Genomic DNA, 27,503 nt, shown 5'->3' with positions numbered 1-27,503 from the left:
ATTGTGATTAATATTATATAGAAAGAACTTAAACGAGTATCAATTAAAGATAATCTTAGTTAATATAAATTTTAAAAAAACAAGTTTTTGCCATAAGTCGAGAAATCCATTCATTAATACTAACATTGGTTGAGAGATAATTCTAAACTCATGTCAATAATAAAAACATCGGTCAAAAAATAAAAGTATGAAATAAACTTTTATCGCCGTTTTTCAAAAAATAATGCTTCGTTCTTAGTGAAGCTATCGTCTTGATCATAGTTAAATTAATGAGATATTGACTAGAATAGAACAGATTGATGAAAAAATAATATAAAATAAATAAATTTAGAAATTAAAAAAAATAATCAAATTCTTACCTTTTTTTATGTAAAATATAAAATTATATAATTTTAAGTATTCTAATTATTTTTATAAACTTTTAAAATTTAAAATCTTTTATTATTTTTTTTACCAAAATAACATATTTTATCACAAAGCATTTTAAATGCTTTGTAAATTATTTCATTAAATTTTTTTTATTCAAACAGATTACATTTTCTCATAGTTAAGTTGCCTTTTGAAGTAAACACTAAAACAAACTTATAATATTCTGTGTACATTAGATTTAATATTGTGATATTCTAATGTATTTTTATTTATCATTATTAGTTTTTTTATAAAATGAAATCATTTTCCATCATAAAGTCAAGAAATGAAACAAAATCAATTTACAAATATGTATAATAAAAAGATACAAAGGGGTAGCCATTAGTGCCATTAAATTAAACAAAAATTAAATATCAAAATAAAGATTAACTCTATTTTGAAATAATTTTAAAGTAGTTTTATTTTATTGTTTCAATGGTGTCATTAATATAAAATCATTTTATAAGTTTTAAAAACCATATTGCCTCAAATATAAAATCATAATTTTTAAATCAGTCCTAAACAAAGTAAAAAAAAATCATGGTTTGTGTTTAGAATCGATGTAATAGCATTTTCCAATTATGAAAATTCTCGTACCTAAAGCTCAATCCATAGCACAAAATCCAGATTTAAGATTTTGAATTGTGGTTTGAAGCTACTTACTTACCTTTACTTTGATCATATGCGTTATTGTTTTATGTGAAAATACAAATTAAAATATGTTAAATAAATCTTACTCTTAATTTTTTACTTAAATTACTAATACTCTATGATTTTTAATTTAGATATATATTTTTATTCAATATTTTTTAAGATTTATAAAAAATAATCAGATTTGGATTTAATTCATTATTATAAAATCAAAACTAATATTCATGATTATTAAAATTTCGTTGTCTTGATTACAACATATTTAAGTAACATTTTTGAGTTTGTTTTTGTTATATTTATAATAAAACCTTTATAATTTAGAAAACAACAAATATTAATTAATAAAGAAAACTAAGGGTTTTGTCCTAACATAAACATTAAGTAAAAATGACTTAATTTAAAAAAAAAAAATAGTAATTACAATAATGTATGAAACTTTAAAGAAATGTAAGAAAACAAAAGCGAATTATGTGCATGAATATAAACTGTAATAAAAAGTAAGTTGCGGAATGATAAATTGTACTAAATAACTTGCATAATTGTAAATAGTACAAAAATAACTGATAAAAACGATAAAATAACTTATATTGAAGAACTGAACAGAAGTGCGAATAAGAGCAATCGTAAGGTGGTAGAGAATACTAATATAAATGGAAGATTCTTAACATAATTGAGAAATAAATGGAGAATTAGAGGTAATTCATTAGTTTATCGTATATGTTACATAAGTATATAGTGTGTGTGAAATATGATCTTTACCAATCCTAACTTATAAATGATGCATTTATTCTTGTATTACATTAATGGTTTCAATTTATTATGTGTAACATGAAAGTTTTGAAACATATTTGATTCTTTTTCTTCTCATGTAGCTTTTTGTGAAGTGTTTTTAACCTTTTTTGTATGATACCAAATGTAGTCTCTTTTATTGATTTCTCATTTTGAGAAATCGATCAACCTATATGTTTGCATTCATTTGAATTTTTTATTTTTTTATGAATAACAATTATCTATTCATTTTTACTGATTTTTTTTTTCGTCAAAAAGTAATTTAGAGCTAAATTACGTTCAAGAAAAAGCAGATCTAGATAAGTAAAAACGAATAACTTCAAATTTTAAAAAACAAAACGCAAAAACACAAATTGAAAAAGGGTATTAAACGATTATCACACCGCAACGAAACCGAATCATGGGTTAGCACAATTAATGTTGACAACTGTTTTATTCCTTTCCTTTTACTACCCACTCACATGTTTTTCTTTTTCCACAATCAACGTATTTTTACGAGTAATAATGCATATCCTAGAATAATATTAAATCAAATATCATACAGTGGTGATTCCTTAGCCAACGTTTTGTAAAATACACCTAAAATATACCAAAAGATAAAAAAATATACATCCATCGATTTCATTCAGAAAATGTTCCATTAAACTTGACCAACTTTTGTGAACCAAACCACAAGAAGTAAGTGTGTGTGTGTGTTGTCTCTAATAGTAGGTCAACTTTTTTCTTCCACATCACTCTCCTCATGCTGTGTCTCTCTTCCCATCTCTTTTCAGTACCAAATAACGCTCATAGCGTAATCACCGATCGATCATATAAGCAAGAGTGAGATAGAAAAAATCACCAAATCCAGAAACTGACACGACAACCACCATGCCAACGTTCAATTCATGCCTTGTCTTCTCCGTAACGTTGTTCGTCACTCTTATCCTCCTCGCCTTCTTTGCACATCAGCGAAACCACGTAGCTCTGCTTTTACCCGCCATCAACGTCTTACCTTCCGAGGACCATCTCAAAATTCTCGACGCCGCAAAGGAACAACATAGTACTCTTTCATTCACGCCTTCGCAAGATGTGAACGTTACCATTGTCAAAGCAACACCCCTTCTCATTAAAGTGTGTTTTTCTTCTTCTTTTTCTTCTCATGATGGAAATTTTATGTTTTTTTATTTTCACATGGTGTGAATATTTTTTTTTCTTTAATTTTGGTGCCCTTTTTGTTATTACTGAGCTGATCGTGTTTAATATATATGTAGAAGAAAAGGAATTTGAGTAACAACAGTTTAACGAGAATTGAAGAAGACTTGGCTGAAGCAAGAGCAGCTATCCGCAGAGCGATACAAAGGAGAAACTTCACCTCAGCAAAAGAAGAGATTTTTGTTCCCAGAGGAAACATTTACAGAAATGCTTATGCTTTTCATCAGTAAGTAACTTTCACGGTTTAATTAAATTAAGTAGCGTTTTCTTTTACGTTTTGAAGATTAATTTTTTTTTTTACGTTTTAAGTAGAAGCTAAATGCAAGTTATATTATATATATACACGAGATACGGGTTTTCTTTAATAATTTTTTTTTTTAAATTGATGACAGATCTACTAAAACTTTATACAAGTTGTCCATCGGTTACTTATTGGTTGTCAATGTTTTTCATACGGTTATCAAGAATAAACGTTTTCTTAACAGTAAACAATAGCGCATAAGATAAGCATTATAACTGATAATCAACTTACCGACAACCAAATGTAATCATAGGTTTAAATTGATATATTACATTTATGTTAATTTAGTGATATAGTTTTATATTGCCAAAAAAGTTATATATAACACATTATTTGTCTTTTTATGAGCTTGTTTTGTCTTTCATGGTATCTAACTAAGCATATGGTAACTTAGTAAAAGAAAATATAATAATGAATAAGAGACAGATCTTCCCATCCGCTAATTAGAGAATTTGATTAGGAAAATAAGGAAGTAACGAAATATCTTCGACTTTACTTCCTTATTTTTTAGTCTATTTACACTGATGGAATCGTTTAATTGAGTAACAATATCTACGATTGTAAAGATAAACAAATTAAGAAAGTTACCCTTTCTGAGAAAATAATGTACTCTAGAGAGAAAACAAAATAAAGAATTTCAACTCATAAGAATATTGACTTAAAAAGATTCTCTGATTCAATTTCGTAACCCAAAACACACTTCATTCATGTTTTCATGTTACTTTTCACACGATGTTTGTCCTTTCAAACTGAATAACACGAAAGTCAAAATTGTCCCGTTTTATCGTTCCTTATTTTGGTGCAGAAGTCATATAGAGATGTTGAAGAGATTCAAAGTGTGGACCTACAGAGAAGGCGAGACACCCTTGGTCCATATAGGGCCCATGAGTTCGATTTACGGCATCGAGGGACACGTAATAGCTGAAATGGACAACATAACGGGCCCATTCTCGGCCCGCCATCCAGACGAAGCCCACGTGTTCATGCTACCCATAAGTGTGGCCCAAATCGTAAGGTATTTGTACAACCCTCTCACCACGTACTCTCGAGACGAACTGATGCGGGTCACCATTGATTACGCCAACATCATAGCCACCAGGTACCCATACTGGAACAGAAGCACTGGTGCAGATCATTTCTTAGCTTCTTGTCATGACTGGGTAACAATTTACACGACATAAACAATTAGATTGTAAGTTTAATCAGTTTGTTTAGATTAATGATGTTAGATGCAAGGGTTACATGTGTTTTTGTTGGTTGCAGGCTCCGGATATTTCACGAGAGAAATCTGGGCAAGAGCTTTTCAAGAACTTGATAAGAGTGTTATGCAATGCCAACACTTCTGAAGGATTCAAGCCGGAGAAAGATGTGTCGATGCCTGAAATGAACTTACAAGGTTATAAGTTGAGTTCGCCGATTCCTGGTCATGATCCTAGTAATCGTTCTGTACTTGCTTTCTTCGCTGGAGGGGCTCATGGTAGGATTAGGGAGATACTACTTGAACATTGGAAAGACAAAGATGAAGAGGTTCAAGTGCATGAGTATCTTCCTGAAGGCATGGATTATCATGGTTTAATGGGACAGAGCAGGTTTTGCCTGTGCCCTAGTGGATATGAAGTGGCGAGTCCTCGAATTGTGGAGTCTATCAATGCAGGATGTGTTCCTGTAATTGTTTCAGATTACTATCAACTTCCGTTTAGTGATGTTCTTGATTGGAGTAAGTTTTCGTTGCATATTCCATCGAAAAGGATAACTGAAATCAAGACAATACTGAAAAGTGTTCCTCGTACTAAGTACTTGAAATTACAGAAGAGAGTGATGAAAGTTCAGAGACATTTTGTGCTGAATCGACCGGCTAAGTCGTTTGATGTGTTTCATATGATTCTTCATTCAATATGGCTCAGACGACTAAACATCAGACTATACCCCATTGATATTTGACACTTCACCACTTTATAAAGATTAATAAAATGTGCATTGTGTAAACCATAGAGTAGATAGATCTTGGAGTAAATTTAACATAGACAAAACATCAAACTTTTTATCATGTTGTCTTTGTAATCCTTAAACTGTTACGATTCTTATCATATTGTTTTGGGTTTCTTTTCTAGAAGTATCTCTTGTCCTGATGTTACAGTGTTATATACGTATACGTAAGAACGACTACCATCAATCTTGCGGAATTGTGAAATTAAACAATTCACTTGAAATGATAATTTATTCAGTAATTTGATGGGAGGAAACTAGGTATGTATATTTCAACATAAAAACTTTAAAAAAGTATAAATTTGTAAGTTTTTGTCATTTGTTTTCTCACTCAACGTATATTTATTTATTACATATATATTATAAAACTTCAACTTTGATATCATTTTTATGTTAAGATTATTATTTTTTTCTATAATCATTGTTATTGTTATTATTATTGGGTTTATTATTCTTACTGATTAAAAATTTAGGTTAATTATTCTTATTATCATCATTATCTTCTCACGATGAAAATAATAAATAGTCTTTTACAATAGTAATGGGTAATAACAATAATAATTATGAGTTAAAAATGTTTATGATAAACTTTTAATGTTAATAATATATTATTTTATTGTAATCTAAAAAATATTATTTTTTTGTTCTCTTTTGTAATCATTATTTAATTTTATATGTGAATCTTTCGTTCCTTCCACCTCTTTTCATTAATGTATTTATTTATTTATATTTTTCCCATTCATGTTAGGTGTGTTACTCTCTTAGAGTATAAATAATAATTTAAAAATTCACAAATACAAATTGTTTTTTCATACATGTATTATGGTTGGTTTTTTAAGTGATGAATTTTTAGTATAAATTATAAAACTTGTTTACTTTTTTGCAATAATTATTTGAGAATCAGATCAAGTGCATTTTTTTTTTAAATTGGTTAATAGTATAAAAGTGTATAAAAATATAGCATAAAAATCATAAAAAGGTATATTTAAAAAAAAAATGGTTAGTGGCCTTAAAAATGTACAAAGTGAATCAAAACGTATACCCCTATGAAACTATTAGCAAATATTTTTGTTAATTAAAATAATTGTAATTTTTACTATAAACTATACTTCATAAAACTTGGAAAGAAAAAAAAATCAGGATATAGAAAATTTTCATAAATTAGTGGAAACAAACTGCTTTTGAAGAAAACTTAATATAAGAAAATCGTCATAAAACTAGTGCCCAAAAAAATAGTTTTTCTAATCATTATAATTTATTAATTTAGTATGACTTAAATATTTCCTCTAAATTAGCCAGATAGGGTTGACAAACATTATAATTTATTAATTTACTTTTTTTTCCGTTGTAAAAATAGAAATCTATATATTTTTTTATTATTGAGATAATAAAATAACATGTGGATTACATGTTTAATCTCTCTATAATAATTGGAGCATTATGATCTGATGTGAAAAGCAAGTTGGCACATTTTCATGAATGTTTCGAAGAATGATTATGGCAAGACACATTACTAATGAAATATGGTTCTAATTTATAATTAACACTAATTTTAACACAAAATCTTAGGATAGTGTATTTATAGTATTTATGAAGTTTTTTTACTTTTTCATATACACTTAATACTGGATCTAAACCTTTAATTCCTAACACATTTATTTATTTATGAAAACATCATTACATTTACCAAGATATGAGTGTTTCTACTGACTCATGCATGGAAATATTGTCGGGATTAATGTAGTGAAAGCATTTAGAGCGCGACCGCTTCTTCCTGCACCCAAAATTTTCTTCCTACACCCCCTAGATTATAAAATTGGTTTAATACCCAATTTTGTCCCCACTTTGGTTCGGAAATCTCAAGTTAGTCCCTTTATAGAAATGTGAGTGCAATGGATCCTTACTTGTAATTATTTGAGTCTAATGAGTCCCTTCCGTTAAATAGAAGGAAACGGAGTTAGTGGGCTGATGATGTGGCAGTTGTCTTTGGTGAGGTGTCAAGACGCAATTGTTTGCGTGCTTACGTGGTGTTAGGGTTCCCCATTTTCAAATTGGGTTTTATTAAAAATTGGGGATAAAAGGATTTGGGGGTGATTTGTTCGAGATTAGGGCATGTCCGTGTGCGAGAAAGAAGACAGAGGCAGGCAGTGATCGCGGGAAGACGGAGCAGTGGTGGTTCGCGGTTGGCGAGTTCTTCTTCGTTGTCAGTGGTTGTCTCTGTTTGGGGTTTGCTCTTTTGGGTTCGCTCTTTGGGGTTCGCAATGTCTTCGAATCACGGTTGTTCGTCTTGCTCATGGGGGAGCTGTCGTGGTGGTTCATCCAGAGGATTGGTTGGAAGCCAAATATGCCACTGTGGGGAGGCTGCTGTGTTGAGAGTGGCAAAAACAATTAAGAACGAGGGGAAACAATTCTGGGGCTGCCCTAACTACAAGCGGACAAGAAATGAAGAACTTCAAGGATGCAATTTCTTTAAATGGCTTAGTGAAGATTGCGTAGATGATACTGTTAGTACTATTGCAAGGCAAAGGAGGAAGATTAATAGTCTGAAGAAATGTGTTAGGGAATGTCAAAAAAGGGAGAAGATGTTAATAACAATGATATGTTTTCTGGGATTGATTAATATCATTGTTGTATGTTTTTTGTTTAAAAGTCCATGATGTGTTCTGTTAGATAGTTTATGTGAAGAGCACTTTGGACAAATTGTAATATGATGTTATCAAATGAAGGTGAAATTTGAATTCAAGCTTCTGAAATTATGGTTTGAATTTACATTTAGTTTGATATATAAAACATAAAATGAGGAAGTGGTGTGTAACTGGCAATAAAATGAGGAAGTGGCTTCTGTAATCCAAAAAGAAAAATCTGTATACAATTTGAATTCATAAATATGTGATAAAATGAACGTCTTAGAGGCTTAAAGATTGAAAGTGGTTGATGGATAATGAAACAATATGGATGAGATGTTGGAGAATGATGGTAATTACTACGCTATCATGGACAGGACGAGCGTCCTCTGCCAGGACGAGCGTTCTCTTCTACCTGGCTGGGACGAGCGTCCATTTCTACCTGGCTGGGACGAGCGTCCGCTCGTGCTTCTACTCTTGGACGAGCGTCCACTTATCCTGGCGAGCGTTCTGAGCGAGTGGGCGAGCGTCCGCTGAGAGTCTTCTCTGGACGAGCGTCCTCTGCGCGTCTTCGCTGGACGCTCGTCCTCTCGTGCTGGACGAGCGTCCTCTCGTGCTGGGCGAGCGTCGTGGGTGAGACTCGCTGTAAACTCGCGCCGGGCGCCCAATTTGGTAGATTTGGTACGAAAATTGGTAGATATTAAACAAAAGCTTCAAAAGGAGGATTTGGTACGAAAATTGGTTCAAAGATAATGGTAAAAATTACCGTTATCACATTCATAATTACATCATAATGAAAACAAAAGTTGTCATTGAAATTACAAAGTGGAATTCAAATCCACGTCTGACAGTTTACCAAGCAGATGTCTGTGATTACAAAATACATGTCTGTGATTACAAAATATATGTTTGTGATTACAAAATAGCCATCACTTAAGCTAAACATACTGTTAGTGCTAAACATACTGTCAGTCCTAAATCAGTTTTAAACTTGTGTTGTAGATGGCTGAGTATGTTCCAAAACGCATTGAGTAAGTTGACTTGGTCCAGTAATTGGCTGACTTTGTTCAGGTTGGGTTGCAGGTTGCTCACTTGATTGATATTGAGTTTGGTTTGCTGGAGGAGCTTGTGGACAACTATTTCTTTTATGACCAACCTGTCTACATATGGAACATCTCTTACGAGTTCCATTTTGCTTCAGTTGTGTGTCATCCTTCTTTAGCTCCCAAGCCTCTAGCCTTCTCTTCTTCTTTGGTCTACCAGGAAACACTCTTTTAGTTGGAGGCAAAACATCAGGCTGAGAAGTTTTTTCCCATAGCTGAGGACCATTGACAGGGTAGATGATTGGAATGTATGTTTCTTGGTAGGTTGACTTTGTAAACCAATGTGGCACGTAGTCTTCTCCATTGATGTTGATAAATGTCATGGCAGCTAGTGCATGACAACATGGGATAGCTATTAAACTCCACTTTCTGCAACTGCATTCCAGTTTATCTATGTCAACGACATACTTGTCACTCATCATTGAAATGTGTCTGACCTCAAAAATTTTCTCTCCAGACCAACTGCAAATTTTTAAAAGACAAATCAGTGTTTGTAGTAAAAAAATTGCATACATAAAGAAGTGAAATGGTAATGTGGTCATGTCAACATACCTAGGTAACCAGTATTTAGTCAAGTGCAGTTCCTTGTCAAATCTTTTCTTAATCTTTGGACAAATACTACCTTCATATGTACTTATTTTGTTTCTATTTGTTGCCCATCTCTTCATGAGGTACAGACGAATGTCTTCCATCATTGTGATGATGGGCTTACCTCTTGCATGTAAAATTACACTATTAAATGCTTCAGACATATTATTCACTAAGGTGTCACAAACAACATTACTTGTAAACCTTGACCGTGACCAAAATCTACTTACACAAATAACAATTGCGAAATATCAGCTATGAAAACAAACAACAATTAATAGGACCAATGAATTTTAAAGGCATGTGGATTGGCATACCTTGGTGGGATGGCTAATAAGTATTTAAAGGCGTCTGGATTCACCCCTTTAATTTCTCTCATCACTGCTTCCCATGTTTGAGGGTGTGTTGATGTTGCTGCCTTCCATAGTAGACGTTTTAGAATCTGGCCAGGAAACCTCTTCCTGAAATTAGCATAGATATGCCTCACACAAAACCTTTGCTCCACACCAGGGAGAAGTTCTTGTAAGGCTGGTAAAAGTCCCTATTCACATGAAGCTATACAAGTTAAAATAAAACACATTAAGGTTTAAAACATAAAAAAATATGGCAATGGTAATAAGTTACTAACTTTTTGTTGATCTGACATAAATGTGATGGTTGAAGAAATCTCCACACCACCAAGATCATCAATGAGAAAATGTAGAAACCAACTCCAAGTGTCCTTATTCTCCACTTCCACAACAGCATATGCCAAAGGACACATTTGGTCATTCCCATCTCTTGCTACTGCAGTTAACAACTCACCTCCAAATTTTCCTTTTAAGAAACAACCATCCAAACCTATAATCTTCCTACATGACACGAAGCTGTCCTTACAGGCCTTCAAACACACATATAGTCTCTTGAAAATTGGAGTGTCCTCATTAGGTTGAACATGAACTTTCACAGTTGAACCAGGATTTGACCGAAGCAACTCATTGGCATAGTCATACACTCTTCTATATTGTTCTTTAAAATCACCTTCTATATGTTTGGATGCCATTGCTTTTGCCCTACAGGTTGTGGACCGTGAAACACCAATGTTCCACTTCTTAGAAACTTTGTTATGGAGGTTATACAGATTAATATTTGGATTCTCTTTCATAGTCTTCTCTAACCTCTCACTCAACCATTTTGAAGTCATTAGACGGATGTTAAATTCTCTACTGCAAGTGTGGTTGTCTACTATTTTCCTTAGCTGCCATGTATTTTCAGCTGCCTTATATGCACAATATGCATTCCAAGGACATTTCCCTTTTGCCCCACAACATCTGACACGCACTCTTCTTTTGTCATTTTTATAAACTTTTAATTTTCTACCATTCTCTACTCCATAGGATCTTATAGCTTCTGTAAAATCTTTTTTGTCACTGAAGTACGTGCCCACTTCCCATTTATATTGTTCCATAGTTTTGGGCATTGTAAAAACACCAAAATCCCCATAGTCATCCCTGTCATCATCTGTGTTATCACTTTCCACAACACTCTTCAAACTGTCGGATTCCCAATCACTATCAGATAAACCCCTAGGTCCACCAAATTCAACTTCATCAGTACCTTCAAATACATCCTCTTCGGACCCATTCCAACTGCTAACATCATACTCATCAGTTTGTACTCCATTACCCTCTACCTCACCCTCTACTTCTGCCTGCCCCTCCACATCAGACTGGACGTCTACAGTCACACCATTTCCCTCACCCTTTGAATCACTCTCTGCCTCCACACCAACATCCTCTACCTCAACCTCTGCCTCCACACCAACATCCTCCACTGCATCCTCCACACCAACATCCAACACACCAACATCCTCCACACCAACATCCTCTACATCCTCTACCATACCCTCTATATCAGCCAGTACATCAACCTCAACTTCTATCATTTCTGGATCAACTTCTGATTCAGGTTCTACCTCAGGTGCTACTGTCTGAACCTCTGCTTCACCCACTGCCTCAACATCTGCTACACCAATCTCTATCTGAACTTCCTTTTCAGCACTCTCTCTCTCAACTTCTCCTTCAACACTAGGTTTATCAACTTGCAAATCAGCACTCTCTCTCTCAACTTCTCCTTCAACACTAGGTCTATCAATTTGGGGTTCAGAAAAGTATTCCAACTGCAGAAGATACTCAGGTTCACACACCCTATGTATAACATAAAGGTGAGCTTCACCATTCAACATAGCAATATTGATCAGATGACAAGCACCCTTGTCATCTAATAAAGGTTCCAAACAATCTTCTAATACAGGACCACGACCCAATGAATACCATAAGTCCTTTACATTCCTATAACCCATCTCCTTTAGAATGCTTAATATTTCAAAATAACTCCATCGATCAGGGTCTATTTTTATAATTGTGGTTTGACCATAGTGATATCCAAATGTCCCATTATTCTCAAATTTCCCCCCATGGTGAAACACGACTTCAATGTGTGAGTTGGCCATATTATCTAATATAAAATTGGTCACAGTTAGTTAATCTATGCTTAACCCTTAACCCAAATGATATCTAAGCAAAAAACAAAGCATAAACATACTACTGTACAGACCATAAACAACTCAAACAAAACAAAACCACATTTATGACATTAAATAAAGCAAATGCCACAACACAGTACCACACACTATGAAGGGGGACCACAACGACAACGTCGCAACAGAAACAAAGCAAATGCACTGACAATGGGGCACACAACACAGACAAACCATAAAATAAAACAAAACTTCTGGGGGGACCACACTGAAAGCAACGAAACACAGAGCAAAACCTACCATAAATGCACCTTCGAAAGTCGCTTTTCGTTATTTACCCCACCAATGGTCGTCCACTCACAAATGCTTTGTCTAAAAGTTCTTACGAGTTCCCGCGATCACTACCTGCCTCTGTCTTCTTTCTCGCACACGGACATGCCCTAATCTCGAACAAATCACCCCCAAATCCTTTTATCCCCAATTTTTAATAAAACCCAATTTGAAAATGGGGAACCCTAACACCACGTAAGCACGCAAACAATTGCGTCTTGACACCTCACCAAAGACAACTGCCACATCATCAGCCCACTAACTCCGTTTCCTTCTATTTAACGGAAGGGACTCATTAGACTCAAATAATTACAAGTAAGGATCCATTGCACTCACATTTCTATAAATGGACTAACTTGAGATTTCCGAACCAAAATGGGGACAAAATTGGGTATTAAACCTATAAAATTCTGACGTTATCCTTCATTAAAAATATATTAAAATCCCTAATTTGTGATGTGCGGTTCTTTCTTCTTCGTCAGTAGCTCCTTCTATCCATTTTTTTTCCTTCGGTTTCTCCATTTTCCTAGGGGCTGTTTCACCATCATTTCCAATCCTGCACAAAATTTTTTATTAATATTTCAAAATTCAACAAAAGAAATTTTACTTTTTATCATACTTTAAAATTTGATAAAAAAATTTAAAGACTTTCTCGAATTTAAAAATTCAATAAAAAAATCTTTTATCAAATTTTAAAATTTGATAAAACACAAAAAATAAAATGTATAATTTTTTAAATTGCAGATGACAATTTTAGAATTTTAAAAAATATTAAAAGTGCAAGATAAAATAAATAGAGGTACAGAGTGAAACAACATTTCCTAGGATGTAGCTTTTATTTCTTAATTGGCTTGTAAGTTAAAAAAAAATAATATTACAGTGCTTATTTGAAGAGGCATAAACTACTATTTAGAGTTTTTAGTATCGAAAATCAAATTGAATGTGAAATTCCGCTACCATTATTCGTGTGAACTCCTATATCCATGAAGGATATGGCCAGCCGATGTGGCTAAGCGAAGAGCTTAAAGAAAGTATCATAAAATCAATTAATCCCTTCTTTTTCTTACTAAAGTAGCATAAATCCAAAAAAGAAAACTACCATTTGCGTGCTATTGAACTAATGAACCTTGACCTTTATCTTTCTTTGTGGCGTGTTGGGGAGAAGAAGCATAGGGTAGAAGAAGCTGGTGTGGGTTTTTGGATAGAAATTCCAAACCATCCAAATCAAACAAATTTAATATATCAAAACCCTCAATCTGAAATATTCATTTTAAATGCATTCAGAAATATATTAAAAACCAAATTATGAATTTGAGTTTTTTGAAAATAATTTTTGTCAACTAAAATTTATATATTTTAAAGGAGTTTGTTAATTTATGTTTTCTTTCAGTTGGTATATTTTAAAGATGTGTACCAAGTTTTAGTAGATAAAAATACTCTCATATATTATGAATTCTAAGTTTTAAGGTTAAGGGTATTTGAATAATTTTTATTTAAAAAAAAAAACAAAAGAAACCGCCAGACTGTTAGTCACATTCATCATTTCTTTCAACCATTTTTGTTTCATATTTCTCACTTCAACATTATCTCTTTTGTCCCTATAGTAGCCCCAATCGGAAAAATCAGAAACACCCACCTAACGCTAATCTACCTTTCCAACTTATACAATTTGTTTCTCTCTCACCCACACATAATAACCCGCTACACTGCAAATTGTTGCTCTTGCTCTCTTTGTTCATTTGTTTTTTATTTTAATAACAAAATAATTAATGATGTTGATGTCTATAGTCATTTAGTTAGTTTCTTAATACCAATTTTGATAAAATCATAGAATAAAAGGAGTAGAAGTTAAACTATGAGGGTAACCAAATTTATTACATTTAAAATCCAATTTGAAATTTAATGCATTTTGTTTTTCTTAATTTCACTTTTACAACATCGTGTTTATATTCTCCAAACAAGTTGGAGATGTGAACGGTTTAAAATAAACTTAGATGTGAAAAGTATATTTTGAAATATTGTTTTCAGCTAAAAATATGTTTTTAGAATGATTTTTAAGAGTTGACTTCATAAATTCATTTTCTGGACAATAACTTACCCCTTAACCGTTTTTTTTTTAAATTTAATAACAATAAAGGGAAAATATATAACACAACCCTCAAATAAAAAATCAACATCAACATCATTAATTATTTTGTTATTAAAGTGAAAAACAACATAGCAAAAGCAACACATTGTGGTGTTGCGGATGAGTGTGTGGGTGAGAGAGAGTATGACTATGAAGATGAAAGAGAAACAAATTAGATAACTGATGAATGTGGATTAAGGTTAGGTGAGTATTTATGATTTTTTTAATTTAGGCTATAGTAGGGATGACGGAGAAAAGGTTGAAGTGAGAGATTGAGAATGAAAATTATTCAAATACCTTCGATCTTAAAACTTAGAATCTATATATAAGGATATTTTTGTCTACTGCAAACCGGTACACATTGTTAAAATGTACCAACTGAAAAACGAGCATACACGAGTTAACAAATTATCATTTTAAAACTTTACATAAATTAACAAACCCATACATACATGTGTGTACATATACACATTTAACTTTAAAATAGATAGAGTTCCATGCATGCCATAGATATATTAATTTTCAAACTACACGTATTCAAGCATATTTTCAACACATGAAGTTAAATATGATTTTTTGAGTCAGTGGATGATTTTTAGGAAATGAAAATTAGCCCATGAAAAAAAAAATATTTTGAAGAGTTGACTTGAGAAATTTATTTTCTGGACAATAACTTATCCCTTAACGATTTTTTTTTCTTTTTCGGATAACTTAAGAGTCAAAATATCAAATATCTCCAAAGATAAACTACTAATTCTAAAATTTAAAAATGAAATTTAATAACGATGAAAAAGATATAACACAACCCTCAAGTCAAAAATCAATATCAACATTATTAATTATTTTGTTATTAAAGTGAAAAACAAATGAACAAATTGTGGTGTCGCGGATTATTGTGCGAGAAAGAATATGGAGATGAGAGATAAACAAATTAGATAAGTGAGGAGTGTGAATTAAGGTTAAGCAAGTGTTTCTAATCTTTTGAGTTTGAACTACATTATGGATGATAGAGAAAATGTTGGATTGAGAGAGAAGAAAGAAAAATGGTTAAGAGGAATGAAAAATGTGAGTAAAGGTTTGAGAGTTTCTTGTTTTTTTATTTTGAGAATGAAAATTATTTAAATACCCTTAATCTTAAACTTAATATCATGATATTTTTGTTTACTAAAACCTGATACTAGTTTATATAAATTAACAAACCCATATATATTTATATATATATATATATATATTTATACATTTAACTTTAAAATAGATAGAGTTCTATGCATTTTCAAACTACACGTATTTAAGTATATTTTCAGCAAAGTTAAATATGATTTTTGAGTCAGTAGATGATTTTTATCAAATGAAAATGAGCCCATGAAAAAAAAATAAAAAAATAAAAAAGAGAATAGGAAGGAGGCGAAGAAAATGCAAAGACCTTGATTGATTGGATCCATTTTTGATCCCATACCCTAAACTAAACCCTCCCTCACCCCTTCACCCTTCACTCGTGTATAGCTTTTCCAAAACTCAACCAAACAAACTTCTCCACTTCACGCCACGCTCAGAGAAAAAAAGTGTTCTTTCAGTTTTCCACAAACCAAAACACTTCTCACTCCTTTCACAATCTCAACAACTCCTTCAAGCCCAGGTTTAAGAACACATGGCCGAGGATCGCGCGTCTGAACCACCCTCTATTCCTCCACGCGCCTCCATTCCCTCCGGCGACAACTCCGTTTGGGCCGATGTGTCCCCTCTCCTCCACGCCGCGTGCCAAGGTCACTTTTCGAACTCAATTTCTCAACATGCTCCTCCCTCCCTCTTCTTTTTTCCCTAAAACCTCATCGCCTCTTACATAACCACTCTCTCTAATTTAAATTCATTACAGTAAATGCTAGTGTGAAACTTGTTTTGTTCGCTTAGCAAATTAAATTAACAGCACCGATTGCTGTACTATGGTGTGTTTGGCAAAGTGGTTTTTGAACTAACTTTCCTTGTTCCATTGACAGATCTTCAAGAGGGAGAGCTTATTCATGGAGACAACTTCAATCTTTTTGCTGCCATGTCCGCGTTGGAGGTTTTCTTTTTTTGTTTGGTTTAAGCTGCATTTTTTCGAGAAACAGAATCATATTTAATTTTCTTATGCATAATTAGTTTTGATATAGGGTTTCGAGATTCCCTTGGTTATTTATTGCTGCGTGAGAAATGTCTGGAGGTTTGTTGTGCAGAGGAGCTGTTTTCTGTATTGTGTATCATTGGCTTGTACAGATTGCTTATTTATTGAATTTTTTCAGATAATGGACCCGAAGATGGATTCTGGTATTGCTTGTACATACTATTCTCTCGATGAAGCCATTGAGAATGGCGTTGCTCCTGTTCCTGTTAGTGCTGATAAAACTACCGACGTTCAATGCGTGATTGACATCATAGATCATCTACTAGCTTGTGAGGTATCCATACCATGTTGCCAGTTGCCACTGCTTTAGATATGGTTGGTTGTATGGTGGAATCATAATTTTCTTTTGTAGAATTATTTTCCAAATAGCAGAAAATGTCTTTCTCAAAAGTCAAAATACATACAGAAACATCAACATATGCATGTTAATTTTTTCGTGAGTTTGACAATGTACAACCTTGATTAGGCGCTTTGTAGTCTTTATTTATTTATGTACTGTAATTGATTTTCCAATTTAATTCTGCCTACATCCAAATGTTGTTTGTTTCTTAAACTTGCTTTGGCCCCTCTACAATAATTGTACGACATTTTTCCCAAATGCATAAGTTTTAGTAAAATAGTATATTAGAATCTCTTTGAACTGCTGTAACATCTGTTTGTGTTCAATATCTTTGTCTGTTCTACACAATTCTTCAGTATGCATTTTCCTTCTTTTATGTTAGTTGTCATTTGAAATTGCAGGCGACATGGCACAAGGGTCATTCCCTGGCACAAACTGTCTATTCTTGCCTCTATCTCCTACGACCTGAGAGGACATTGCCGCATGCCCTGCTGCACTCTTACTGTAAAGTCATCAGTGCAACCTGCAAAGCAATCCTTTCAGTCGTCTCTGAAGCTCGAACACATGAAGTAAAGTATTCCAACAACACTTATTTTCAACTCCGCTATCTATTTAAAATTCTTAATTTCTCTGTTGGTCTAATAAATAAAGTTTTTTTCTTCTTCTTTTGGAAGATTGTGATTATATGTCTCGTCTAGTTGGCACTCATTAAATTACTTTAGGATGAAAAGGAGGGGATAGAATGTTACGATTTACAATTCTCTATGTTCAATATTTATTTATTTGAGTGGATCACCCTTTATAGATTAAACTTTGTGATGATTATGTCACTTGAACACATCGTCATAATTGTTTGTTTCTGTAGCACACGCTTTACATATATCCTATATGTACTTTTTTAAGCTTTACATTTCTATGAGCATACGACCATAAATTATTTGTCCTTCTATTTTTAAGGTTTATTCTTGCAGAGCATATTTTTCTATTAAAATTTGTCATATTTATTCATTTCAGGAAGAGGATCTATTTACCATGGCATATGGCCTACCCTTGAGTGGAGATGGAGATGAAAAGTGTTTATCATTGCTAAATGCTGTCGAAGAAATGATATCTCGCCAATTGCGTTCTTGTAAGGCTTCATCATCAAAGAGAAGAGTATCAGAAGGTAATTGCTTGTTTTCAGATGTACTGTTACTGGTGTGTTCAGAGGTTATGTTTCTAACCTTCTTACTGTAACCCCCTAGCATATCTTATGCTATGCTCCTTCATATATTATAATATTATATTTGATTTACAGTATAATAATATATTTGACATATAGTATAACAATATATTTTCAAAGAAAAAAAGAGAAGGTAAGTGCTTTTGAAACTTAAAAGGTTATATTTTGTTTTGTTGGTGAGGTCTCATAAATTTTTTGTAAGTTTCTGGTAGTTTTGCCGAAGGGATTGAGGGTGCCAATTAGTACTGATGTTGTAGAGGAAAAACCTGAATCTCAAAATTAATAGCCCTTGAAGATTGTCACTATTCTTATTTTTGAAACGTTGTATGTACCTCTTTGCTTTATGCCAGCCATCCTTGAATTCTATGTAGTGTGATGGAGATATGAGTGCCGATTGAAATGTTTGATCATTTTTTTGATATTTCTCTTTGAAAATTGTTTTGCTATGTGTTCAATGGTGAAATCAGTGAACAAAGATATATCTAAGTTTGGAGTTCGATGATACAGGAAATTATGGTTCCCATTTATTGCTCATAATGTCCAAAATGCTAGTACAGTCTCTAAGTTTCATAATGCCAAAACCAGTCATTCTGACTTTTCCCCCAATCAAAGAAAGGAGTACAACATATACTTATACCTTTTAATTTAGTTGATCTATTTGGTTGCAGATATTGAGCAACTTCAAAATAATCCTGATCTGGAAGAAGGCTACTGCAAAGCGCTGTTGTGTCGATTACGTTTTCGTAAGGTTTTATCCTATGTTTATTCTCTTCTAAGTTATGCAAATAATGCAGAATTACAGCTGTACATAATTTATTAGATTGACATACGTTGTTGTGTCGATTAGTAAATAAGCACTTTTTGTTATATATTTAATCAATTTACACATGTTGAAGATAAGATGATAGGTACTGTAAAATTATCATGCACCCCTTTTTTTGAACTTCCCCTGATTAGCATAGTTTTAGTATATAAAAGAAGTTAATGATGTCCCTACTCCTTATGCCCATATCCTCTATGCTTGGAACCTTTTGTATTCCATACATATCACTGTTCTGGTCACAGTGGTTACTTGGAGGTTCAAATGTATGACCTTTAAACCACGCAAGCCTCCTTGCAACTACCCTAATCCTAGTGGCTTTCCTTGATGATACTTTTATTTGTTGTTTATCTAGTGCATTTCTGCTTCCATCTTGTGATAACTTAGCTGACATTTCAATTTCAACTCTTTCTTATCAATCAAACACATTCTCTTTGACTGAAATTTTATGACATGATTTTCTTTCAGCATTTTTACCATCTTTTGATGTCTATGAAACGACCCCAAGGACGAGGTTTGGAGCTGGCAAGGAAACACATAGCATCATGCATTTCAGAGATTGACTACATAAAAAAATCTTCAGATTTTCTTAGAGTTAATGCTCATGGAATGTCTAAGCAAAACTTAGAGAATACAACTGCATCAGGTTGTCAACCAATTGGCTTTGATGCTAGTTTAAACAGTAGATTATCTGCCCCAACACCACCAAGGTCAATCAAAATTCTTTGTTGGGAAAAGGCAAGTGTTTACACGGCTGCTTTTAATATTTGAAACTTAATTCAATTGTTTATATTTCCAGTTTATCTTTTCCAGGCCCTTGAATATTTCATGAAACTCCTTCAAGACCTAGATGCTATATGTTCCTACACATTGGTCCCATCATTGGAAGCTGCTTTACTTTTTGTGGTTAAATTCCAGAAATCTAAGCCTGATTTGGTTGCTAGAGCCCATCTTCAGGTGGATATGCAAATGTTCCTTGATTCTCCTTGATTTGATGAGGATTTTATTGTCTTGTTATAGATACTTCAATGAATCTTCTATGCATGTAGTTAAATTAAATATTTTTCAATTAGAATTTTTCCTTTTCACATGCTTCCTCTTAGGAGTCAACCAGGAAGAGCAATATATATTGTCTTATATGAACATTAGAACTTTTTCCTAGCACCTGATTGAAAATGTAAATTTGTTTTCTACCTTTTGTGTTGAGGAATCAGACTCTTGGAAGGCTGCCTGCTATAGACCATGTTGGTCTGATCTTTCTCTGAACCTTGAATATAGTGGAAGCTTTGTAGCTTAGGGTTTCCCTTTGTTTATATGTGATGGAGTTGGCTGATAAACGTGTAGTACTTTTAGCCTGATGATATGACACTGTTAATGAGTATTATAATATTTTATCTCAGTTTTTACCGTGTTGAACTGAATATTAGGGAGTTACATCACTATAAAGCTCACATCTATTGTCAAAATATTTAAGGAGCTGTTATCCAGGGCGAAGCACAAAACCTGATTTGTTGTAACACTTATACTTTTGGAAGAACCTGTTATGGGATGGTTGAGGCGTACAAAGTAGTGCTCATGACATCTTCGTGCTTCTTATTGGAATGCTGATGCATGTCTTTGTGCTATTGGTTCATTGTGTCACTCCATCCTTACCTGTAAAGGCATGCGAGATAGCATGGTTGTAGAATTTTAGTTACTATTGTTTGTTCTTTGTTCTCCAACCTCACCATTAAAACTTGTTATCAGCTTCTGCTGGTCCAGGACGGGAAACTCTATGGTCGAGATCCTATTTTTTCTATGATCACTAGAGCTGCTGGATTACCTGAAGTTGCAGAGATGCATGACATTCAGAAAAATGAATTTATGGTGCAACTAGGACAGGTAATTCAATTAAGGCCGTTGATATGGCATACTATTAATGATCTAACATAACATAACACCTTTTACTCTTTTGTATTTGTTGAACTCGTATAGACATGAATACTTTTGATGATGATCATCATCTTTTCACTTGGAGTTAAAAAGGTTCAATTGCTGCCTTCTGTTTAATTTTGTTAGTTTTTATAATCAACCTAGATTATTTTACTCAAGGACAGTATTATTCCTGTATAAATTCTTTTCCTCCAAAGAAATGGTCGCACGACACATCATTTGTTGAATTAGACATTGTATAATCTCTACAAATTTTATGCATGCAGTTGGTGATAAATTTACTCAAAATTCTTTGTACAAATGCTGCATGGCAGAGGCGCAAGCTAGGGAAAATGTTACAAGACTGGCGCGTCACCTATGTACAGGTTTGTCCTTTGCTTGTTTTTCAGAGTATAGAACTAACTAACCCTACCCTTTCTCTTTACTATGCCGAAAAATCTGCTTGAATATGTATATTATGCCTCTAAATTTTAGGAGTTGAATTTTCTTCTTTCTAGTGTACCATGTACTTATTACAAGAAACTGAAATGAATAGGGTACAAAAAGGAAAATACAAGAAGTCGCACTCCAAATTTTGCTGCATTCAGTTTCCATTAACATGCTCTATTTTCATTAAGAATTTGAGTTAAATCTTACGAAGATTTTCCTTGGTGCTTCATAATTCTTCTCTGGTACAAGCAACTGACATACAATTTTGAGATTTTTCTTTTAACTGCCATTATGTTACTCTGAAACATTTTTTTTTGGGGGATCGGAATTTTTTAATTTTTTGAGATAATAGTAGTCGTTTTTCTTATTTGACAGCAAAAAATACCCCCATCCTCCTATAAAAGAATGTATAAAATGCAAAAGGAATACAATTCAAATTTGGTGTGGGGGAGGAAATTAAATGGTCAAGATATCCCAGTAGTTGGTATGGGATTCAACTTCTATGGTTTATGTAATTACTTATTATATTTTATGACACCCCATCCTCTGAAAAACACCAGAGAAGTACAAAATGCAAAAATAATACAATAGAGATTTGGTACAGGGGAAGATACTAAATAAATGTTGAAGATATCCCAGCATTTGGTGTAGGATTCAACTTATATTGTTGATGTAAATACATATATTTTATGACACCCCCATCCTCTAAAAAACTTTAATTAAAGTAGATAATGAAAACGAATATAATATAAATTTGGTGCAGGGGAAGAGATTAAAGGCTCTAAGATATCCCAGCATTTGGTGTATGATTCAGATTCTATGGTTAATGCAAATATTTATATTTTATGATGCCCTCATAAAAATCTCCAAAGAAGTTGAAAATGCAAAAGAATAACATTGAAAGTTGGTATAGGGTAAGTGATTAAATGCTCTAAAGATATCCCCGCATGTGGTGTAGGATTCAGCTTCTATGGTTAATGCAAATATTTATATTTTATGACTGCTGGAAGTTCATTTTAAGCTAATCTTGATTTAATCTTGCATTACTCTGAAGCTGGAGATGGCTTTTAAAGGAGAGTTTGAAGAAGCCTCAAAAACTTCAAACAATAAGGTCTGTTGCTTGTTGGTTTACCATTTACTTGCATGGATGTGAATATATTATTGTGGCGTTGCAGCCCACATACTTCTTAATGGGACTTTATTGATTGAGTTTCTATTAGCTGTTTTCACCAAACTACAATTCATCTGTTAATTTTTAATATTGTTCTATTCTAACAGAAAGTATGTTTCAAAATATACCAACACATTCTCGCATGGGTAGAAGAGCAAACTTATTGGATAGCTTTTCGGTTTCTGAATTTGGGATTTGAACTGGAACTCTACTCTGTTCATGATTATTGCATGGTATACTGGTATACTTATGTTGTGTTGATAAAGCTTGCGGAGAAGAAACATCTCCGGATGTCAATGAGCAGTGACTCTGGTATGTGACGGTAATTCATCCAGATTTTTTATTATTAAAAGTGATTTATATGTGGGAAAGAGGTAATACAGTGCTTTATGTTTGCCAACAGTTTAGTGACTCTTACAGTAGCATGATTAAGAGTTTTTCTATTAGTGCATTTGGTTATCAGAAAAAAAAAAATAACTGACTTCAATATGTACTTATGTCCTGTTGACCAGCTAAGAAAAAGACAAAGAAAAAAAGGGATTCTTTTAAGGATGGAGAAATGGATTATCAGATCTCTGCAGCTGTTTTGTTTCTTCAAAGCCAAATATATCTATCTGAAGGGCTAAGCATGGTAATTCTGTATATATTTTGTCAATGGCGATGTCTTGCATTATTTCATCTAGGAATGGAGATGTGAGACAGAGACATTAGTGGCTTGAAAATTTCCTCCCAGATCTTTAGGACCCAGAATTTGGTAATCTGCATGTGAAAACTGAGAACCCTGTTTTTCCAAATGGACTAGATCGTATTTTGTTACTTGTATACGATAATTTACTTAAGTAGATTATTTTTCTTTTCTTATTTAATCCAGTTTAGTGGACTTACATTCTGCAGCAATCAAATTATTTTTCTAGATGTTCGCTGCTTTGAGGAATGAGCACAGAATAGTTCCGCTGCAAAGCCCGTTCAACACAGAACATGAGGTAAGGTTTTCTGTTTCCCATATTCAATTTTCAAGTGTATTAAAATATGACTTGTCTTTGGTGAAACTAAGGGTGTGTTTCGGCGAAAACTAGCGGGTAGCTGATAAGTTACTAGCTCATAAGCTCCTAGCAGATAAGATAACTTACTGGAATAAAAGTGTTTTAGAGCTAACTGAAGTTGTTCAATGTAAAATAACATGAAAGGACCCAACTACACAAGTTTTATAGACAAAGGCTTAAATGCTTACTTCGTCCTCATGTTAAGAGGTGAATTTCGGTTTAGTACCCGGTTTTAAAAGTATAGACAATAGGTTCCAAAGTTGTCAAAATTGTATGAATTGAGTCCCTTCCATTAAATGGGCAGTAACGGAGTTAACTTCCAGCTCACGTGGCAAATGAATCTGCATTTTTTCTTCTCCCTTCTCTGCCTTTTCTTGAAATGCCCAAACTTTTTTTTTATATCTTTATTAAATGCTTTTCCTGAAAACCTACCTCCATTATCAACTTAGAAAACACCTCCATGCTACTGCCCGCACATAAGCTAATCACCCAACACACACTTCATGGCAATAACAACAACAAAACTAATAAAACTGTGTTGAAATACTTCACGACCACCCTTTAAGACTACTTTTCTGCAAAATACTTCAGCATCACATAGAATAAGGTTGAAACCATCAAATGAATGTTGGCTCCATGTTGGTAAAATATACATTGGCATATTCACAAACACATAAAGTGCATGTTATTTGCCCCCACTTTGCCCCATTTGACTAGGTATCCATCACAACCAAACCATACAAGGAAAAGCAAATTACAAAATTACAAAGTATTTATTTGACCAGAAACTACGTATTTTGGTGGATGGAGGTTCTCAGAAGTTTCAACAACTAATAGAGGCTTTGAGATCAATCTTGGTGATGTGTCTGCAATATTGTAAGGCCTACAGGATCCATTCACTGCAGTTGGCAAGCTTGATTCAGGTTCCGGCCGAATCTGAGGCTTCAATTAAAATCAGACATTGTCTTTTTTTTTTTGTTAAAAACAAAACCCCCCAAAGAGAAGAATTCAAATAAAACCCTGAAAGTGAAATCTTCAAATAAAATAAAGAATACCAGCTTGTTCCTCTCAGCCTCCGCAAAACCCTCGGTGATATCCTCCTTCGACGACGCCGTTCCTGCCTCCACCAGCATGGCACGTGCAGTTTCGCTGGCTGCCGTCGCGGAGGCACAGCAGCAGCAGCAACACCGCGGCGAGAACGGACTCGACAACGATTGCGACAATGGCGCCCATGGAGAGCTTCTTGGACTTTTTACGCGTCGTGGCCGGGGTCGAATTGGAGGAGGGAGACGGTGCCGGAGTCGAGAAAAAGGGGTTACAAGCCTTCAACGACGATACGTTTCCTGCGGGCCATTGTGTTCCAAGAAGAGGCCGGTGAGGTGGGTTAAGTTGTTGACGGAGAAAGAGATTTGACCGGTGAAGTTGACGGAGAAGAGATCCAAGCGAGTGAGACGAGTGAGGCGAGTGAGACTCGAAGGGAACTCACCGGAGCAATGGTTATTTGGGAGGTAGATGTTGCAGAGCAAAGAGAGAGAGAAAAATATTTAATAAAAATACAGAAAAGAGAGAAAAAGTTGGGGGCATTTTACGAAAAGGTAGAGGAGAGAGAAGAAAAAATGCAGATTCCTTTGCCACGTGAGCTGGAAGTTAACTCCGTTACTACGGAAGGGACTCAATTCATACAATTTTGACAACTTTGGGACCTAATGTCTACACTTTTAAAACCGGGTACTAAACATAAATTCACCTCTTAATATGGGGATGAAGTAAGCATTTAAGGGACAAAAATATATTATGTAAATCTTTATATTTTTTTTAAAAGACAATTAAATTATTATTAAACGTTTTTGTCTCTATTTATTTTTTATTTAAAGAGGTATATGCTCTTTTAATTTGAACAAATCATTTTATTTAAACTAGTTGATCTAATGAGTATTAATTAATTTTAATTTATTTTCATAATTTTTTATTGTTCAATTTATATTATTGTAAAATTGATTTTTTTTTTACAATCTCCATTGTATGTAAGTATATAGGTAAAAAGAGACTAAAGACAATAAGAAAATATATTAAAATATGGGGGAAGTAATGGAAGAAAATTTAAAAAGTTAGAAATTCCTAAAGCTACTTTAAGGTATCTTATCAAATATCACTGTTTTGGTAAATCTAGTTTATAAGTTAGCTAGCTTATTTGGTCTTATCAAACATACTTTAAAGCTAAGTGTTAAGTTTTTTTGCGTTTAAAAATTGTCAACCTTGTAATGCTTGATTTATTTTTTTTCAAAGATATCAATATTTAATATAAATAAATAAGATAACAATTTTGACATGTAATCTAGCCTCACTAAATTTCAAATCTTTTCTTTACCAGTGTTGTTTGATTGAGCTTTAAGACTGGTCCTTAATATTAGTCCTATTTTTTGTTTAATCTTTGCCGTGGTTCAGGGGTTATGAATCAAACCGATCTAAGGGTTTGTTAGTAGTGTGCTTTATGAATCAAACTTTCCATTTGCAACTTAATTCACGTACAAAAATTTTCCAGATATTTGTTCAGCAATTCGAGCTTTTACAGAAAGCGTGCGTTCCTGATCACGTCTCATATGCGACGTTCAAAGAGTCCACTATGCATGCTAACTTCGCTGTGAGTATTGGTTTGAAAAAGTATTAAGAGTCTTTGCTCTTAGATACAGTTTTTCACTTATTTGTTTATCCTCCAGACCCTAGCCATATGTGATTACTTCAAGGAAGCTCAGAGGATAGCAAAAGAGGTGAAAAGTAGTTTTGCGAATGACCCTGACACAATGGCTGAGCTGCGCAGAATAGAGCAAGTAGCAGAACGGAACAGCATTGCCTTGAATGTCTGCAGGGCAGGAGCCCTTGACCCAAAGTTGAAGATTTCTTTTGCATTTTGTCACCATCCTTTCTATGCTACTGCTATTGTGAAAAGATCATGATAGTTGATTCATTCAACCAATTTTGAAACATATTTAGATTGTTAGGAGCATGAGTTGTGTCGTTAGCAGTTGTAACACTAATATATTCAAACAATTTTGTGGTTCACATATTAGATTGCAATTGTAATTTTTTTTCATAAAGAAATAAAAAAATATTTATGCTAATTTTCCTCATGTGGTTGCACAGAGAAAACATTCTTAAATGTGTCTTGACAGGACAGCTTAAGTAATTGAAGGAGACATTTTTTCTTTTTAAGTATATGTCATTGTCTATTTGGACTTGAAATGAATATAGTGGTTTGCTTAAGAGAAATTAATCTATTTTCTGACTGAGTAATCACTGTTGATATTGTGTTTATTTGTTTAAATTATTTTAATTTTGTAGCTTTTAAAAATTATAATTAAGAAGAAAGTACGGGGCCAGTAGAATATTTCGAAATTGTATTCGTATAGTATGATTTTTAATTTTAGAATAGTGAGAAAAATATTTTTTTAATGACTTTTGTACATTTTAAATCAACATTTTTAATAGAAGTTCTGTGGGATTCTTGAAAATATGTTTTTATGTAATTTTAGCCATTACTATTCACATCTAAATAATGCAATTTAAGACTTATTTTAATTTGTTAAAAGTTATATGTTGTTGAAGAAAAAAAATACTAAAATTCTTATATTGGCTGATTGATACGGCAATTAGAAGATTGTACACGTAGCTGAAATGAAACCTCTTGCCATTTACCTAAAAAAAATGAGAAAAATGAAGTAAAAAACTATACGTAACCTGAAATTTTATAAAAGACTAAACTTTCAT

The 27,503-nt window shown here is 33.3% G+C and overlaps 2 protein-coding genes across 5 annotated transcripts; both read left to right on the top strand.

The window, feature by feature from the left end:
* The first annotated feature begins 2,567 nt into the window (after positions 1-2,567).
* On the top strand, positions 2,568-5,418 carry LOC108339325 (probable glycosyltransferase At5g20260). 2 transcript variants are annotated; one of them, XM_052871590.1, is made up of 4 exons: positions 2,568-2,961; positions 3,105-3,268; positions 4,149-4,503; positions 4,607-5,418. In XM_052871590.1, the coding sequence occupies exons 1-4, from the start codon at positions 2,719-2,721 to the stop codon at positions 5,282-5,284; spliced, it is 1,440 nt and encodes a 479-aa protein (XP_052727550.1). In that variant the 5' UTR covers positions 2,568-2,718; the 3' UTR covers positions 5,285-5,418. The 2 variants fall into 2 exon arrangements, with proteins under 2 accessions (XP_052727550.1, XP_017431952.1); XM_017576463.2 differs by having other exon boundaries at positions 3,102-3,268.
* A 10,630-nt stretch (positions 5,419-16,048) lies between these two features.
* On the top strand, positions 16,049-26,857 carry LOC108345838 (uncharacterized). 3 transcript variants are annotated; one of them, XM_052871589.1, is made up of 16 exons: positions 16,053-16,383; positions 16,615-16,682; positions 16,900-17,055; positions 17,523-17,690; positions 18,136-18,286; positions 19,012-19,091; positions 19,632-19,901; positions 19,977-20,120; positions 20,910-21,044; positions 21,410-21,460; positions 22,579-22,635; positions 22,803-23,007; positions 23,208-23,326; positions 23,610-23,678; positions 26,281-26,379; positions 26,456-26,857. In XM_052871589.1, the coding sequence occupies exons 1-16, from the start codon at positions 16,269-16,271 to the stop codon at positions 26,690-26,692; spliced, it is 2,124 nt and encodes a 707-aa protein (XP_052727549.1). In that variant the 5' UTR covers positions 16,053-16,268; the 3' UTR covers positions 26,693-26,857. The 3 variants fall into 3 exon arrangements, 2 of the variants coding, with proteins under 2 accessions (XP_052727549.1, XP_017440135.1); XM_017584646.2 differs by having other exon boundaries at positions 21,362-21,460; XR_008246438.1 differs by lacking the exon at positions 26,456-26,857 and having other exon boundaries at positions 16,049-16,383; positions 21,362-21,460; positions 23,590-23,678.
* Positions 26,858-27,503: the final 646 nt, after the last annotated feature.

Source organism: Vigna angularis, chromosome 1 (assembly GCF_016808095.1).
Source record: "Vigna angularis cultivar LongXiaoDou No.4 chromosome 1, ASM1680809v1, whole genome shotgun sequence".
Classification (NCBI taxonomy): Eukaryota; Viridiplantae; Streptophyta; class Magnoliopsida; order Fabales; family Fabaceae; genus Vigna; species Vigna angularis.
The sequence above is the reverse complement of the archived record's forward strand: the minus strand, read 5'-3'. Positions and strand labels throughout refer to the sequence as shown.

Excerpts from the sequence above, each read along its gene's own strand:
- LOC108345838 (XM_017584646.2), top strand. The coding sequence starts at position 16,269 with ATGGCCGAGGATCGCGCGTCTGAACCACCCTCTATTCCTCCACGCGCC. Across the intron at positions 16,683-16,899 it reads CTGCCATGTCCGCGTTGGAG|ATAATGGACCCGAAGATGGA; the intron begins GTTTTCTTTTTT and ends GAATTTTTTCAG. Across the intron at positions 21,461-22,578 it reads GGCGCGTCACCTATGTACAG|CTGGAGATGGCTTTTAAAGG; the intron begins GTTTGTCCTTTG and ends ATTACTCTGAAG.
- LOC108339325 (XM_017576463.2), top strand. The coding sequence starts at position 2,719 with ATGCCAACGTTCAATTCATGCCTTGTCTTCTCCGTAACGTTGTTCGTC. Across the intron at positions 2,962-3,101 it reads CAACACCCCTTCTCATTAAA|AAGAAAAGGAATTTGAGTAA; the intron begins GTGTGTTTTTCT and ends ATATATATGTAG. Across the intron at positions 4,504-4,606 it reads TAGCTTCTTGTCATGACTGG|GCTCCGGATATTTCACGAGA; the intron begins GTAACAATTTAC and ends TGTTGGTTGCAG.